The sequence below is a fragment of the Morone saxatilis genome, unplaced genomic scaffold (assembly GCF_004916995.1).
Source record: "Morone saxatilis isolate NCDOM2014 unplaced genomic scaffold, NCSU_SB_2.0 Contig22, whole genome shotgun sequence".
Classification (NCBI taxonomy): domain Eukaryota; kingdom Metazoa; phylum Chordata; class Actinopteri; family Moronidae; genus Morone; species Morone saxatilis.
This window is the reverse complement of record NW_023339785.1, coordinates 19137793-19154159: the sequence shown is the minus strand read 5'-3', so window position 1 is coordinate 19154159 and position 16367 is coordinate 19137793. Positions and strand designations below refer to the sequence as shown.

Here is a 16367-nt window from a genome sequence, read left to right as displayed (position 1 = left end):
GTTGGCCTAAAGACAGGTAATCCTTGGACTATAGACTACTTATTAACTTAATTACTTAGATTTTTAAATAATAATATTTTGTCTGGATCTAAAAAAAAAAAAAAATTACATGGGGGGGGGTCCTTGATGTGATTCCAGGAGGGTCCTCTGATATAGTTAAATCTCACTACTAGCAGCTGGTTTTCTCTATAGTTTTTACCTCCACTCAATAATCCCCTACCAAGTTTCCAGCTGTTTCTGTATCTGTTTAAAAAGGTGTCCTGCGCCTGTTGAGTGCGAATTGTTAAAAAAAACTACAACTCCAATGCTGCTTTACGCAAATTGCCGATGACGTTACAAGCGGCATTTCCCGTAGTAACCTTTCCTGTCTGCGCCTGGTGGTGCGTTTGCGCCTCCTGTCTTGAAAAGGGAGGTGAAGAAGAGTTTACTTTCCAGAGTTCAAGGTTTGGTTTCGGTGTGTTTTGTCCGGAGTTAAGGGTTCGCCGAGGCACAAAAGCTTCCCCCCCCCCTTTTTTTCACGGAGCCAAGATGCTGAACATGTGGAAGGTTAGGGAGTTGGTTGACAAAGCGTAAGTATCTCGACGGCTCCAGGTTCGTGTAGTTTGTTCCTGTAGTTCACCTGTTTGAAAGAGACACGTACCCAAAACTTTGACGTCACTCTACAAGTGAGCTAGCCCCGTATGCTACTTAGCTTTTTATTTTTATTTTTTTAAAGTTAGCTGACTTTTAACAAACAGACTGACTCCTGCTTTGGTCCGCTTGTTCTACGCGGTTGTGTGGCTGGTGTGAGACCACATCCGCGCGGTTGTGAGATCAGGGAGCTTGTTGTTGGTGCGTTTTCTCCGATCATTGCAAGCTAACACGCTAGCTAATTATCTAGCTTTCGTGCTAGGTGGCTAGCAGACCAGGCTAGCCAGCTAAGCTAGTTTGACAGCTCCGGGGCTGAATACTCAACTGGGAATGTGTAACTTTACATCTTGTCCGCTAAAGCACACGTTGTCCTACTGTTTGGGAGTATTTTAAAAACTTAATTGAGTGTAAAAACGCGTTAACGTTACTCTCCGGTGTGATTGTTTATGACACTTGTGGCCAAGTTACAGAGCAGAAGCGGTGCTGTAAACTAAAATTAAACTATTAGTTGTTAAAGTTGTTGGAGGACTTGTAGTGGGATTACTTCACAGCCAACTTGTTTGTCTTTGTCACTAGTTTGCTTGACAAGTGGAACAAGTTAAACAACTTAAACTTAAAGACCTCAAGGTATCAAAACATTATGCCTGAGCTATAAAAGCTTCATTTTATTTTTATTTTGCAGGCTTTTTTTTTTAATCCAATCTATAATATACAGCAAGTCTTATCAAATACGTTTGTTAAATCACTATATACGGTACTACGTGGTCGTTTTGTTGTGATATGTAACATCAAATGAAGAATGAGATAAACAACAGTGGCAGGAGGCTGCTTATTAATCAGTGACCATTGATCCTGCAGTGTTTTGCAACCTGTTGGTGGCTGTCCAGCTGCTTGCTTAAGTGCACACAATGTTGATGATTTAAGTTTAACTAGACAGATTAGTCAGTTACTGTTTACCTCTCCTTGGTCTTTTGATTAAGAAGTAAATAGTCCGGTAACGTGCTGGCGAAATGTACAAACACAGACAAACGCCTACACCGTCATAATGAGTCTTTGCAGAGTTTTTATGGCAGTGTCAGTTCAGGCCTGTACGGCCAGCAGAAGTAATTTAGCACCTGAAATTATATACCAGCCATCACTGAGCTTGTGCAACACCTTGAGGGTTTGTGCGTCTTTTGTTGTGCTGTGGACTTTACTTTGTGTCGCTGACTAAACGTGAGCATGCTGCCCTGTGTTGTAGCGCTGTGGGAGGCTATTGCACAACGTTTCTTCCCTTCTGAGGTTTAATGGCTTTCATTTTGCACACCCAGACAATAGCGTGTTCTTAAGTCCCCCCCCCAAGAATGCATTCCTGTTGAACGCATTTGTCTCCCTGGAGTGTGACCCCCCTGGTACATGGGTTATTTGAGAGAGAGAGAGAGAGGAGGGAAAATGCCAGTTATAAAGATTAGAGGCAAGGGGCTTTCCATGTTTATTTTCATCCTGCTTTCTTTGATATCAAGAGTGATGAAAGAGCTTGTGTTTTTGTATTGACGGGGCAAATTAAACACGATGTTCATAAAGGGCCACCGAGCTGTAAGTCATTCACACTAACCGTGTGGCACTTGCAGCTGTATGACTAAAGGTGAGGTTTTTGCGGAGGCATGACATGCGAGCAAATGCAAAATCGATCTTGCAATGAATGGAAGCGACATGTATTATATGAAGCAGAAAATACAATTGGGTTCATGAGTAACTGATGGGAAGTTTTTTTGGCAGATACAACACTACAGCCATCTAACGGAAATGTGTGTCACTGTGAGAAAGTATCACAACTTCCGTTTTATCTTTTATCTAGGACAGGGCCAACGCTGTGAAGAGATAAGATGTCAAATCACTACATCATGTCCTGTTGTGTTTTGCATGTCATTCATGCAAACATGAAACTTTGTGCAGTATCAGTAAAATAGCTAGACAAAGAGACGAAGGAATCAGAAACACACCTCAAAACTCGACGAAACCTGACCCTAAACTACTTAGCTACTGAGCGTAGTATGAAGAATATTATCATCAGAGTTCAGTTAGTCAGTCCAGTGATGCAGGATAAGGCTTGATGTCTTTTAAGGATTTCTCAGCACATAAAGTTACTGTAACCATGGTCCAACTTGGAGGTTTATTTTAAACAGCTGTGAAAAAGCACCTGGCGTGGTTATTTTCAAATAATTTCGTTGGCATAGACTAGATTTTCACAAAAGAAAGTATGTTGTCAGAGTGGTAACCAATACCCTACAGCTTGTGTAAGTACTATAGCCTGTCTCCAAAAAACACAGGGAGTGTGTATCTCTCCATCCATCAAACCAGCGCTGCTCTTTCATGCCCTGTACATTTTATTGCTGATGTGGCGGTTGTGAGGAAGGGATGAGGAGGTGCAGGGTTCAAATGTTTTGGCTCACCATGCTTTGGCTAAAGCTGTAACAGGGCTCACTTAATTATCTGGGATAAGATATTAGAAATAGAAAACAACCTCTCCGTTAACCCGAGAGCCGCTATTTGTAGTGCTGTATTTTCCCCGCTGGGTTTCCTTTCTCTTTTCTAGTTAGTTTTTTAGAACGTCAACAAGGAAGATCTCACCCACAGTAAGCACAGACCTGCATCAATCGGTGCCATTTTCGGTCTCATTTATGTGTTTAGAGTGAACACAGATTTGCATTTGCTTCTTTAGTCCATTGTTTTTGACTAGTGGTTAGATTCAAAGCACACACACACACACACACACACACACACAAACAGTCCCTATTGTCCCATAACCCTTTTAGACTCTAAAAGGACAAGTGTATGGGCGTGGCTGTAATGAGAGGACCTTTCAACTATTATCACCCTTGTTGGTTTCAGTGGAGGCCACATAATTTGAACTAAAATGCCTTGTAGAATGCTTCACATAGGCATAATTAATGACATTATGTTTGTGCTTGTTTTTTTAATGCTGCTGTATAGAACCAACGTGGTGATGAACTATTCAGAGGTGGAGTCCAAAGTCAGAGAGGCCACCAATGACGACCCGTGGGGACCATCGGGACAGCTGATGAGTGAAATCTCAAGGTAATAACAACACACTGTGCTCTACAACATGTCCTGCTCAAAAGCATCAACGTTATTTGTAAATTAAATCAAATTGTAGAAACATTATCTGCAGGAACTTTTGCAGGAGCATTTTTCAGAACCTCCATTTCAACCGCAGGAACCTATTTTAAGTTTTTGCTTCTTTGGCCCTGCCCACAAAAGTCCCTGTTTCAAGGGTAGTATTTATCTGCCAGCCAGAAACCACTGTTCTACTGTTGGCAATACTGAACACAAGCCTCACCACTGCTACAACATGTGTACAGCATTAATTCAAACTGCTGTAATCACTGGTAGTAGTATCAGTATTAGGGCAGACTTATTGACATTTAAATTATAACTATGTACCCAAATAGAGACTGAATTGACCAAGTGGAAAAAAAAAAAAACGTAACTTCAATGTGGTTACATAATAAGGCAGCAAAAGAACCAGACAAAATACTGAAAAGATCCTTGCTATTACTAACAGTCCTGACCTCTGTGTTACAAAAATAAATTACAAAAACCAAGGCAATGACCTGTACCCCCTTTAAATGTACAGCCTTGCTACATGCAGTGACATATTCCTAACTTTTTTTATTTTATTTTATCATTTCTTTCATTGATTTGCCTCATCCTTGCTATTATTGGGATGCAGTGATACACAAACACAAATGTGCATAAGGAACCTGTAGATCCTGGAGTTTACTTCCTGTGGGTCTGTGATCAAAGGCGGTAAAAGAACTAGCTAGTCCAGTAGGTTTGTTGCCATACATTTATTTTTTCTTTCTTCCGTGAATGTTTCTGTCATCAGAGCCACCTTCATGTATGAGCAGTTCCCTGAGGTGATGAACATGCTTTGGGCACGCATGCTGAGGGATAACAAGAAGAACTGGAGGAGAGTCTACAAGGTCGGCCACAGTACTGTACCACCAACACACATGACGACACACATTATGACGCGAGGTTTGGAGGCTGAGGACCCCACTCAGACCAACATGGCTTTAATTTTAACCAGACTGGTGTCCTTTTAAAATGAGCTGTCTGTTTAACTTCACATTTTCTGCTCATTACTTACAGGCAGGAAGAAAAACAAACTTTAGGTTAGGTGAAGAGGGATGTTTTTAATTGAAATTGTAATTCTTTTTCAAATAATTCAAAACAAAAACTTGTTTTGAATACAAACGGTTGATGCCTCACATTTGTTTACATACTGTGGCCATGTGAGAGAAAACAGGTCAGATTGACTCTAACAAGATTAAAGTTAAGAATCAAACCATAAGCCCTTTCTGCTCCTAACTACTGTTGTGTGTTGGTTTCTCAGTCCCTGCTACTGCTCGCCCATCTAATCAGGAATGGATCAGAGAGGGTGGTTACCAGTACCAGAGAACATCTGTATGACCTGAGATCATTAGAAAGCTACCACTTTGTAGGTAAGGTATCATTCTGTTTTTTTTCCCTTCTGTATCTTTACTCTCGTTTTTATACCATCTTTTCATTTGTTGGAAGAGTGGTACCTAAACAGACTAAGCGGTTTCATTTGTTAAATTTAGCTTTGATTAGGTCACTTTCTACACCTCAGCATTGTAGAGTTTAGTGTTTATTAACAATAGCTTCAGTGTGAGCTGTAATGAATGGATGGAGGCCCTAAGCACTGCTTAGTCCACAAACCTTTAAACCACACACACACACTCTCACGCACACACACACACACAGCCCTAAAGCTGCTTTCACTCTTCCAACCATGTGTAATTAATGTACAAACAACATTTGACCTTAGCTGTACAGAGATGTTCATATAGTGTGTGTGTGTGTGTGTGTGTGTGTGTGTGTGTGTTTTCAATATATTGTAAAAATTAACACAAAAAGTTGCTAATTCATGAATTATTTTAACGTCTCTGTCTATAGATGAGAATGGGAAGGACCAAGGTGTGAATGTGCGTCAGAAGGTGAAGGAGATGGTGGACTTTGTCCAGGATGATGACAGGCTTAGGGAAGAACGGAAAAAGGCAAAGAAGAACAAAGACAAATTCATTGGGGTATCCTCAGACAGTATGGGATACCGAAGTTACAGTAAGTCCTCAGTTGAGGGAGTAATATACTGTACCAGACTGATTATTAACAAAAACTTTTGGGTTTTAATTCAATTCATGTTCTTTTTTCTTTTTTTTTCTCTTTTTCCACCTACTTGAATTCTTTCCCTCCAGCGGGGGACAGGTACGACTCCAGCGATAGCCGGGGAAAGTGGGACGACGACTGGGACAGGAGTAAAGGGCAATTCCCCTTCAGCGAGAAGCTGGGGGAGATCAGCGACAAAATTGGCAGCACCATTGACGATACCATAAGCAGATTTAGGAAGAAAGAAAGAGACGACTCACCAGATCGAATTAGGTTGGAGACAGACCAATCATCATATTATATTTGGTTATATAAAGGCACAAGCCGTGTTCCAAATATCAACAAAAGGGAAGCTCCCACCACCAAAATTCATAATAAGAAAATGAAACTTGGTTTCACTCTCAAACTGTTTATCCATACAAAACAAACAGCAACTAGTCCAAAGTTAAGTTTTCTGATGCTGTTAAAGGTTCGTACATTAACACAAATTGTAAACGCAACAGTAAATGCGTCTTTATTTTCAATTATTATCACATTAGCAAAACACAAAGTGCTTTTTTAAATCTACAAACATTTTTATTTATATTGTGAATATACCTGTAAATGAAATAGCCCAACACAGTTTGGATCTTGGTTCTCATATATAGTATGTACAAAGAAAATCCTGTCCTCACCGGACCCATTATTGCCTCCATAGTGACAACGAGGAGGACCGGGGACGCTCGTCTCACAATGGCCAGACAGGGAAAGAGTTTAAAGATGAAGAGGAGACTGTTACCACCAAGAGTGTACACATAGTCCAAGCAACAGAGACCACAGCAACACGAAAGAGAGGAGTCCCTTCCAGGAAAGTAGACTTGGGGGCTGCAGCGCTCTACACAGGAGACAAGAGCCCAGACACCACCAACAAACAGGTAGCAAGAGAGAGAATATGAGATAAGACTTCAGTTATATGCGTGTAGTTATATGTGCACAGTGTACTGATCTTTTTGTTGTTCTTTATTCCAGCCCCAGCCAGCAGCCCCTAAGCCCTCCAGTACCGGCCTAGCTGACCTACTAATGGTAGACACAACACCGAGCCAGCCTGCTCCCACAGGTATAATGTCACAGAACTTCAAGTAATACCTAGACATTTTGTGAAATACACTTGTTTGCTTACCAGGAGCCATCTGAGAGGGTTGGTATCCGTTGCATTTCTGTGGTTTATGCATAGAAATTGATCCAAGATGTGCAGCATAGCCTATCTTAGGGAACCAAGTTCCAAAAAGGAACAATATGTCTTCTAGTACCACCAAATATTTTTTATTTGCACACTGTATATTCTTAGGAATACAACCTTGTACAAAACGGGAAACTCCACAGTGACTGCAGGACTAGACTCCGCAGTGACAGTGCCCAGCTGCTGATGCTAGATAGAGAAGATTTTGGGGACAGCAGGGGGAGGGAGTTGATGTATAGGAACTAAGTGCACCAGATGTTTTTGGAGCAGTCCCTAGTGAATGGAGAGGGTTGGAGCACTGAACAGATGTTTGCTCTTCTCCACCTATCTACCGCCACCTCCCCTCCCCTCCCTCCTACACTTCTGACACTGAAGGAATGCTAACTATGGTAGAATGACACCTGGAGCTTGCTTGTTTAAAATTGATGCGTTTATGTTGATTTTTCAATGCAGACCTGATCAGTGCATTTGCCGACTTCTCCTCGCCTGCTGCCTCTGCCATCCTCTCTTCAGGATCTGGTTGGTTTCAAGACTTTTAAAAAACATTTTTTTTGGTTAGTGTGTGCATGTGTGTGCTGCTGTTGCAGTCATACTGCTAGAATATTCAGAGGGATGCTGGGAGGAAGCCCTGGCCATATGGAACCTGCTACCTGCTCTGCATAACAAGAACAGACACACATCAACTCCTGTTATGGATGACAAGGAGACAGGGACAGAGGATGAATTTGGTGGGGAGAGAGATTGAGTGGAGGGATAGAGACAACAAGCAGGGCCAGTTCAATGAAAATTTAAAACGTAGCACCGGTGGTCACTAAGAATGCCCCGGATAAAGCTTGACTGGCCTGAAGACTCAACTGTTTATTCCTAATTGCTATGACAGGTTAAAATTTGCTTCTGTGAGCTTTGTTTGCAACGTGTTGCAATTATTTACACAGCTCACAATACAAACAGCACTGTTTAGATGGCAAATACAAACAATGATGCAACTGCTGTTTTTTCTCTTCGTTGTTGCAGCAGCACCAGCGTCTAGCAGCAATGGAGACTTTGGAGAGTGGAATGCCTTCCCTGGAGGTCAGATGCCTGCATCTGCTCAGACTGTTGACAACAGCGGAAATGACCTTTTTGGAGCAATGGCAGCAGGTCCTGCCACTGCTCCAGCCCCCGCCCCAGTCTCAGCTCCAGGCTCTGGTCCTGCCTCAGCAGACCTGTTTGACTTGATGGGGCCAACTCAGTCCCTCACCTCCTCCCAGAGCCTCAATTTTAGCATGAGCAGCACACAGAGTATGAGCGCCACAGTCCTGCCCCAGTCTAGGTCACAGGTATGCATGATTGCACTGATACACACATGCATCCTTTATTAATAATTTATTGAGATTCATATCATTACAAGACTCACGAAGGGGGGTTAAATGATACAGGCAAGCAAAATCTCCTCAGAGAAATAACAATACACAAAGATACCAGTTGTCCACTGTATTTGAGAGAACTCCTGCTAAAAACTTGTGCATTTATACAAAGAAATATTGAAGCTGAAAGGCTTCACTTGGGTCAAAACTTTACAGCCGAAGGGTTCTGTGGAGGCCTGCTATAAATTTCAGTCAGCCACTGCAAAACTTGGAAAATGACATACTGCTAGGCTAATGCTTAATTCCAACATGTGACAATAGAAACGTATGTGTAAAATGCTTTGCTTCCAGCACTGGCTTTGTTCTTAATGTACTTGTTTTCTTCACACCTTTTTAACCAGGAAAACGGTGACCCAAAGATCCAGAACAAGCCAGTCCATAAACTAAATGGCAGAGTATAAAGAGTGCCTCCAACAATGGAAAATCTACCAGATAAAATGATTTATTAAATTTAAAAAGCGTTACGGTTACATGCTTTAAATACATGAATATGGCCCTGTACACACTGGATCCTGCTTTGAATATATTTCCAACCAAACATCAGTATTAGCCCAAGATACAAATATATTGTCATTGATTTCAAATACTGTTTTTCAGCTGTTACAAGGACGGTAAGATTGAGCCAGTGTTTTTTTAGAACTAGCGTAATCATCAAACCACAGGCTTGTTGATTTTGGCTTTAGCCATCATCACCTTTTAATTATTGCACGCTTATGTATGAAGTGAGAAATAAATAAATGTCAAATGATGAGAGAAATTATATACTTGAAGTAGTGTTCCAGAACAAAACTTTTTAAAAAGATCCGGTTTACACTACTTGTTGACCACACCATCGTCTGTATGCCTGTGTGATAAAGACATACCTCGTGTGATTTAAAAAATGGAGGACAAGCATCATGGTAGAGGGTTAACATGCAGCCTCACCAGATGCTCTTCCCCCAGAGACCGCCTACTAACCGCCCACTCCTCCTGTTACTGACACACTGAATGAGAAGAATCAGTTCTGAGTTACAAAAACATTAAAAAGCTTGTGGTTGTCGACTGTATTTCCATGTTAAAAGGTGGTTGACCTACTTAAAAAAACAAACTCAGTCCTTGTTTTGCTGTGAAGACACCCACTACTCTGTTTTACACTAGTTACTTTAGATGGTATGTTTTAATGAGTTCAGAAAGAGGCAGTAGCAGATTCCTCTGTATCTCAGTATTGAGATTAAGTGGGTCAGGCTAAAGGTTTCAGATCTTTAATCATGAGGAAGAACTGTATCCTTTCATCATGTATCTCAGTGCTCGAGAAACATATCTCATATTTTTCTTTGATTTTTAACATAAATTAGCTCCTTCTCTCACATTGTACCTGTCCTTGTCTTTGCCAGCCCCTCCAGAACATAGGTGGTCCTATCCAACCGCAGTCGGTCATGCCTCTCCAGCCGTTGCAGCAGGGAATGGCCTCTCAAGGTGCTGGAGCCAAAGCATCCCTCCCTTCCACCTGGGCAGACCAGACGGTTAACATCAGCCTAGATTTCCTGGGACCAGGCATGCAGCCACCCAAGCCTAGCCAGCCCACCCTCAACACCCTCCAACAAGGTGAGAGGAATGGTAGAGCTGGCATAAGTGGTGACACTGTAGCCAGGCTCGACTTCAAAGCGACCCCGCCAATCAAGTGTGATCTAAAATGTGGCACTTTTATTCATTGAGTTTGTCCTGTCATTTCCAGGCCACCAGGTACCTGCCAACATGCTCTCCCAGGGATTTTCCGCTATGAGCCTTGGATCTACAACAGTCAGGCCTCCTGTAAATCCTATGATGCACCCTGGTGCTGGCATGGGAATGGGAATGGGCATGGGCATGGGCATGGGGATGACCCCAGCCCACAACCAGGGTATGATGGGGATGGGCATGAACATGGGGATGCCTGGTGCTATGGGAATGGGGATGAACCCTGGAATGGTCCAACAGCCTAAACACGATGCCTTCGCTGACTTTGGCAACTTTGGAAAGTGATGGAGCTGGAGAGCATCCGGTAGAGTGGTGTCGGTCGGTCTCTCTCTCTCTTTCTCTCTCTCTCTCCGTCCATTGGTGAAGGATTGTTATGAGCTGCAAACAAAGAGTACTTGAATAATGTCAACTATCACAATACCAACACCCCGCAATCTCCTAGATTTTTTTTTTTTTTTCATTTTAAATAATGCTGTGTAGTGATATGGATCTAAATGAATGTGTGTTTGTGTTGTGTTTGAACCAATGATCTGTCTGGTCTGGGGTGATGGTCAGGGATGACAGCGTGCCTTGTCGGTTACTTATAAGTCAGTGAGAGGAGGGAAGAGTGCCACCAAGAGAATGTCTGGGGGGGGGGGGGATTTGCTTTATAACCTCAATCAAGTTAAATCACCAGAATAGCAAAAAAAATATATATCAGTAGCTGCATAATTTTTTGAGATACATTCTCAGTAACTTTACTGAATGATGAGTTTGAATAACATGATCAGCCATTTTAACTTTCTAATGTACATTTAAGAATGTCAAGTTACCTCTTGTTTTGTCCTTGCGCTTCCTTTTGACCTGTAAATAGAAATCCGGAGCCCTTACAAATAAGTTATGAAGTTCCTATATGAGAAGAAGTGACAGTGTGAAGACTTGTATCATACAGACCAAATCTGATATGAATTAAGACCTATAAGAAAGCACATTGACACCTTCTCTTTGTACATAAGCGTCCACACACTCCAAATGTGGCCTGTCAGTGCTACAGTTCAAGTAATGAGTGTTTGGAGTGAATACTATTGATTCATTTGAGGAGTTTCTCCTTCAACCGACCATCATTTGTGGCCTTTCTTATTGGTATATATATCTATATATTTTACTTATGAAGAAGATTATAATCAGTTTGCATCCAAATGAGATAATCAGTAGGTAGAATAAGCCTCATACAGGGGTTGTGGGTTCTTAATTAAGCACAGAGTGCCTGAAAGACCTTTGCCTTGCCTTTTCTCCTCAGTTAAACTCTGAAAGACAATGTGACTGTTGCAGTGTTGAGGACAGCTACCAGAAAGGAGCTTCTGTACTATGTACAAATGCGTTTGTACCTATGCCTCAAGCCAAGCGTGCTGTCTTTACGGATATCAGATGCAATTGTATAATTATTTCCCTCATTCTGTTTTGTTTGTCTAATTCGATTTTATTTCCGCTCTGTTCACGTCAGTGGTAACTCCAGGGCTCAGAAAACACCCAATATATAAATATATTGAGCTCATCTTAATTCAACACCTCAAGTGTTTATACTGACTGTTATTAAGATTGCACCATTCATCTATCTGTTGTCTGTTCACCAGTGCATCTTGGTTAAGTGCTGCCTTCTCATCTTACATCTTTATTAATGTTACACATTACAAACAGCAGTCTTGGAAAGAGTGTTGCTGTCAAAGCTGTCACCAATCCAAGTCTGCAGGTTTTGCAGCTTATCAGGAAGATCGTATGAGGGGAAGCACTTTTACCAGTTGGTACATACCCAGTACATCGCGGTGGTTGGATGAATGTGTTGTGCGATGGCGCATAATGAACAATCCCATTCAGCTAACTGGCCTGTTAAATGTACAAATCCTTGCTCTTCACTGGTTCAAGTGCCTGCCAATGGTTGCCTCCTGACCCTTGTAATGAGTGATTGATAAATAAATCTTTGCTGCCTGACATTTTTGGTTTGTCAAGGAGTAGATAAATAATTCACTGACCAGAGAAAAAGGCAGTGGATTCTGCAGCCCCAGGAGGATTAGAAGTTGTGCTTTCCTGCTTTCCCAAGGGTTCGAGGATGAGCACACTAACATGTAGTAGCCTTGCATCGGAGTCAGAAGCATTAAAATGACCAAAATCAGTTTGCTGTTTTTCTAAAATATATCAGTAGAGGTTGTTTTATGCATTTTTTTTTTTTACTTCAAATTGTTTTGATCTTCTCTAAAATGGGATTGTTACTGAAACACTAGCATATGCAAATGTAAAAAAAAAAAAAGAAAATCCTTTGAGAAAATGAAATTTTGCATTCGTCCCATTTTGATTTGATTTACACATCAAGATTCTTTATCTACAACATTAAACAGTTGATTGAAATTTGTTAATGGTGTGTGTTATTTGGTGTGTTGTGTCATTAGCCTCATTCAAAAGAGCTTCAAGCAGCACAAGTGAAGCCACTGCGCTTGACTTTGAAATTACATTTAGTTGATGCAAGCTTGTTAATGTCATTGTTTGAGGTAATAAAGGAAGATCCTTAATAAATATGAACATGTACAAATTATAGTAATAAGGCAGAAAGCCAAGAGAACAAATGTAGGGAATATAAAGTCTGAAAATCTGCAAGTTGCCACTGCTGAATGCATCCCAGTGCATGTACCACACAAGACCACAAGTTAGATCACATTGAGATATCATGGGGAGAGTACAGAGTAACAGCAAACAAGTTATGTGGAAAAAGGAAATATCTGATTCTTATTATGACAGCTGCAGTGGTTGAACGCAACAGATGTTGAGGAAGAGCAGCCCTTTGTTGATATGAGCTTTCATGCATGTATTACTCGTAACAAAGCTATTAGTTTATTTAAAGAACTGTTGCTACTTTGTGTCCTTAATGCTTCAATATTATTTCAGCTGATGAAATTAAACTTTGTCCTAGTGAGATGGATGGCCTGATTTTCTCTGGTAAAATACACTCAAGAGAAAGATTGTGTAGTCTAATTGTGGCCCATCTCTTCACTACCAGTGCTGTGCCCTTCTCATATTATATCAAGGTTTGTTGGAACACACTGGTGTGACAAACACCACTAAAACACAGCTTGCATTAAACAATTGACCCCATTTTCCCTCTCTGGAGAGGAAGACGGTTAAATGGGCTACACTAATAATATTCTGATACATTATATGAACAGCATATAGATGAACAACAGCTCAGCTACAGCTGGAATTTGTCCTATTTTTATGGCATAAAAATATATAGAAAGAGGGTCAATTAAACCCTCTGCAGTCAAATTAAGAAAAAAACTAATAACATAAGCTAGAACTCTGACTTGGAAACATTACAGCAACATACAATCATTCTGGGCCACTCGCATCTTTACAACTTCCACGAGATGCAGTAAATTGTGCTTTTATGGGTAATGTGCCCATTAAAGAGTAAAAGCAATCTGAGACGTCAAGACAAATGACAGCTTTTGAGTGCCATCTGCAATCTCTAGCTTCACAAACTCAATTATTCATAATGCATTTATGAAGTCCGCTGAGACTGCGCTGTCATTCCTGTTCAAACTAACGGGAAAAGCAACATAAAGGGACAAGCTCTTTGAGATGACAATAGCCCCACAGATGGCACTAATGTGTTTATGCTGCCACCTGCTGGCTAATGCTGCCGAATAACCAAAACACAATCACAGTTGTTAATGCAGTGTGAAAATACTTACTTTCTTACAGTGGCTGTCATTTAAAAGAAAAACAATTACTATAATTAGAAATGAGAAGCTTTTATTCCTCAAAATCAAGATAATTCCTCTGGTGGGCAGAGAAAACCTCCATATCAATATGATATAACAATAGTCCCTGTTTGATTCCTCTGAATCTAATTAAATCATATTTCTCTGGCAGTTCGTCTGCAGTATTTCATACCAGTCGTTACAGATGTTCAGCATAAAATAACACTTAGATTTTACAGATTGTGGTTGTAGCACATTTGTTCTGTTATCCAGGGTAAGTATCAAACAGAAAACAAAGATCAGAGCGGCTGTGGGTTGACCAGGATGACGTTCTCACCCCGGATGAAAAGCTGGTTGATGTGGCGTGTATGGACCTTGCCATACATCTGGGAGTCTTTCTTCTGACAGACCTCTGGGCCCTGGGCCTTCAGTGAGACTTTGTGTTTATCCTGTTTGGGTCTAACAGTGTCTGACAGCTTGGACTCCGTCCTGCTGTGCCCTCCTTTGCCAGTACAGTGAGCGGCCTGATGCTTGCTGGCTGTTTCCCGGTCTTCGTGCTTCTTTGGTGGCTCGTTACCTCCTGAGCTCTCCTGGAGATTTAGCTTCTCAAAGAGCTGTACAGAGAGTTCAGTCACATTCATATTTGTGGATTAAACTTAAGAGCTTTCATGAAATCAAACCCCATGTTTGATGCTGTTTATGGTTGTCATTTTTCAGCTATAGACATTCAACAATTTTTTATTCTAGTTACCTTTATATATAATATTTATTATTACAGGCGATGCCGTGCAAAATCCAAATTACCTACACAGGAGGGATTTACAGAAACAATGCATGGATCTAATCATCCAGCATTATTGTTCACTCTAACACACCAGCAGAGCTCCATTTAGTTACTGCAAACACACCATTTCCTACTGCTGCTAGTTCATATTAAAATTGTTTAACTGGCAAAGCACGGTCCAGCTTCTATTGTAAAGCAGTCACAGACAGTGCACAGTATTTTTTAGGTTAGCACAGACAGCGATCGTTTATCGACGGCATCTACAAAACAAGACAATAGTAATTTAGGGCCTTTATTTGACAGCAGATCAGTTTCAGACAGTCACGAAACAGGTTACACTCTACCAATTCCTCAGCATAGGAACATACACCACCAAATCAAACTGACTGTAGCCATTACCGAGTATAAAATATATTACAGTTAGATATATAATAAAAACTAGGGCCTACCCTTGAGATGGTGAGGGCTTTCTCATGGTAGAATGCCTCTCCAAGCAGAGGCTCTCTGTATGTCTCATCCACATCTACCATTGCCTGACAAAGAGAAATAAAAAAGAATTGGTGAAATGCCAGAATAAAGACATCAAATTTATGGTTACAAGTATGTTGTGGATTATTTCAAATTCAGCAAGTGGGAGAGCTCACCATGTTCCAGAACTTGTCGAAGGCCACAACAAAGCCAGTGCACACACCCCTCAGCCCCTTGAAGGTCCTGATGTGAACTTTGACCCTTATCCTCTCCTCAACGCACCGGTACAGCTCCCCCAATGGACTGCCTTTACATACTGAAGACGCATGAAAAAACAGGTTATAGAACTGTCTCTACTAATTATAGAAGGAATTCAACCGAAGCACACAAAGATGTCTGCCAACAAATATATCTTATATGTATAAACTATGAAGTCATAAAGTTAACTTTTCAACTGGATGATGGACAAAAGAAGTGGAGGTACGTAAAGGATTCACAGGCCTCCATACAGGGCCCAGGTTGTAGCGATACAGACAGCAAAGCTACTACAGTTTCAGCCACACTGATCACTAGGTTTTGCTTCAGTGCTAAGTGTGGCGAATGAGTCCTTTTTCTAACCAGTTATTATCTGGGTAGGTGTGTGTTTTATGGTGCATACGGCATTATGAGAGACTCGCAGCATTCACAAGCAGGGCTGGGATGATTAGTCGAGTTACAGAAAATTAATCGGCAATCAATTTATTAGAAACATTCCAGCTGGTTCCAGCTTCTGAAACATGAGGATTTACATTTTTTCTCAGTTTCATAGCATTGGAAATGGAATATCTTTGGCTGCACAAAACATGCACTTCAAATAAATGGTAATGGGGATTTTATAGTATTTTCCTCATATCTATAGACATTTGCTAGTAAAAATATATTGATAAAAAGCACCTATTGAGCATAAAAAAACAACAATCAACAGGTGATTTAAAAGGTTTTGTTTCCTATTTAAAAAAGCAGTAGTATGTCCTCCAATAAAACAATTAAAAAGGTAAGAAAGGACACCAGGTACAAGTCTGAAATGAAAAATATGATATTATTATATTCTAACTTATTATGTGTCCAGGCTCCTCAGTTGTGGAACTGGTGATTCCAGGCAAACTCTTCCTGCTGTAACTACTTAAATTATTTATTCTTGTTCGTATGTTTTTATTGTAAAACACTGTTGAACTGTATTT

The 16367-nt window shown here is 40.9% G+C and overlaps 2 protein-coding genes across 4 annotated transcripts in view; one reads left to right on the top strand and one right to left on the bottom strand.

Moving 5' to 3' along the window:
* Positions 1-354: 354 nt before the first annotated feature.
* On the top strand, positions 355-12554 carry clint1a (clathrin interactor 1a). Of its 3 annotated transcripts, none has more exons than XM_035669197.1 (12): positions 355-569; positions 3604-3708; positions 4520-4616; positions 5030-5138; positions 5614-5778; positions 5913-5922; positions 6521-6737; positions 6832-6919; positions 7496-7561; positions 8057-8361; positions 9822-10032; positions 10163-12554. In XM_035669197.1, the coding sequence occupies exons 1-12, from the start codon at positions 529-531 to the stop codon at positions 10447-10449; spliced, it is 1701 nt and encodes a 566-aa protein (XP_035525090.1). In that variant the 5' UTR covers positions 355-528; the 3' UTR covers positions 10450-12554. The 3 variants fall into 3 exon arrangements, with proteins under 3 accessions (XP_035525090.1, XP_035525089.1, XP_035525088.1); XM_035669196.1 differs by having other exon boundaries at positions 356-569; positions 5913-6096; positions 8060-8361; XM_035669195.1 differs by having other exon boundaries at positions 357-569; positions 5913-6096.
* Positions 12555-13930: 1376 nt separating this feature from the next.
* lsm11 (LSM11, U7 small nuclear RNA associated) overlaps positions 13931-16367 on the bottom strand; it is a gene marked incomplete in the record, with an annotated part of 3123 nt that continues 686 nt past the window's right edge. The window contains 3 exon segments of the mRNA XM_035668784.1: positions 13931-14509; positions 15129-15212; positions 15324-15463. Of these exon segments, the coding sequence (XP_035524677.1) occupies positions 14195-14509; positions 15129-15212; positions 15324-15463 (539 nt within the window).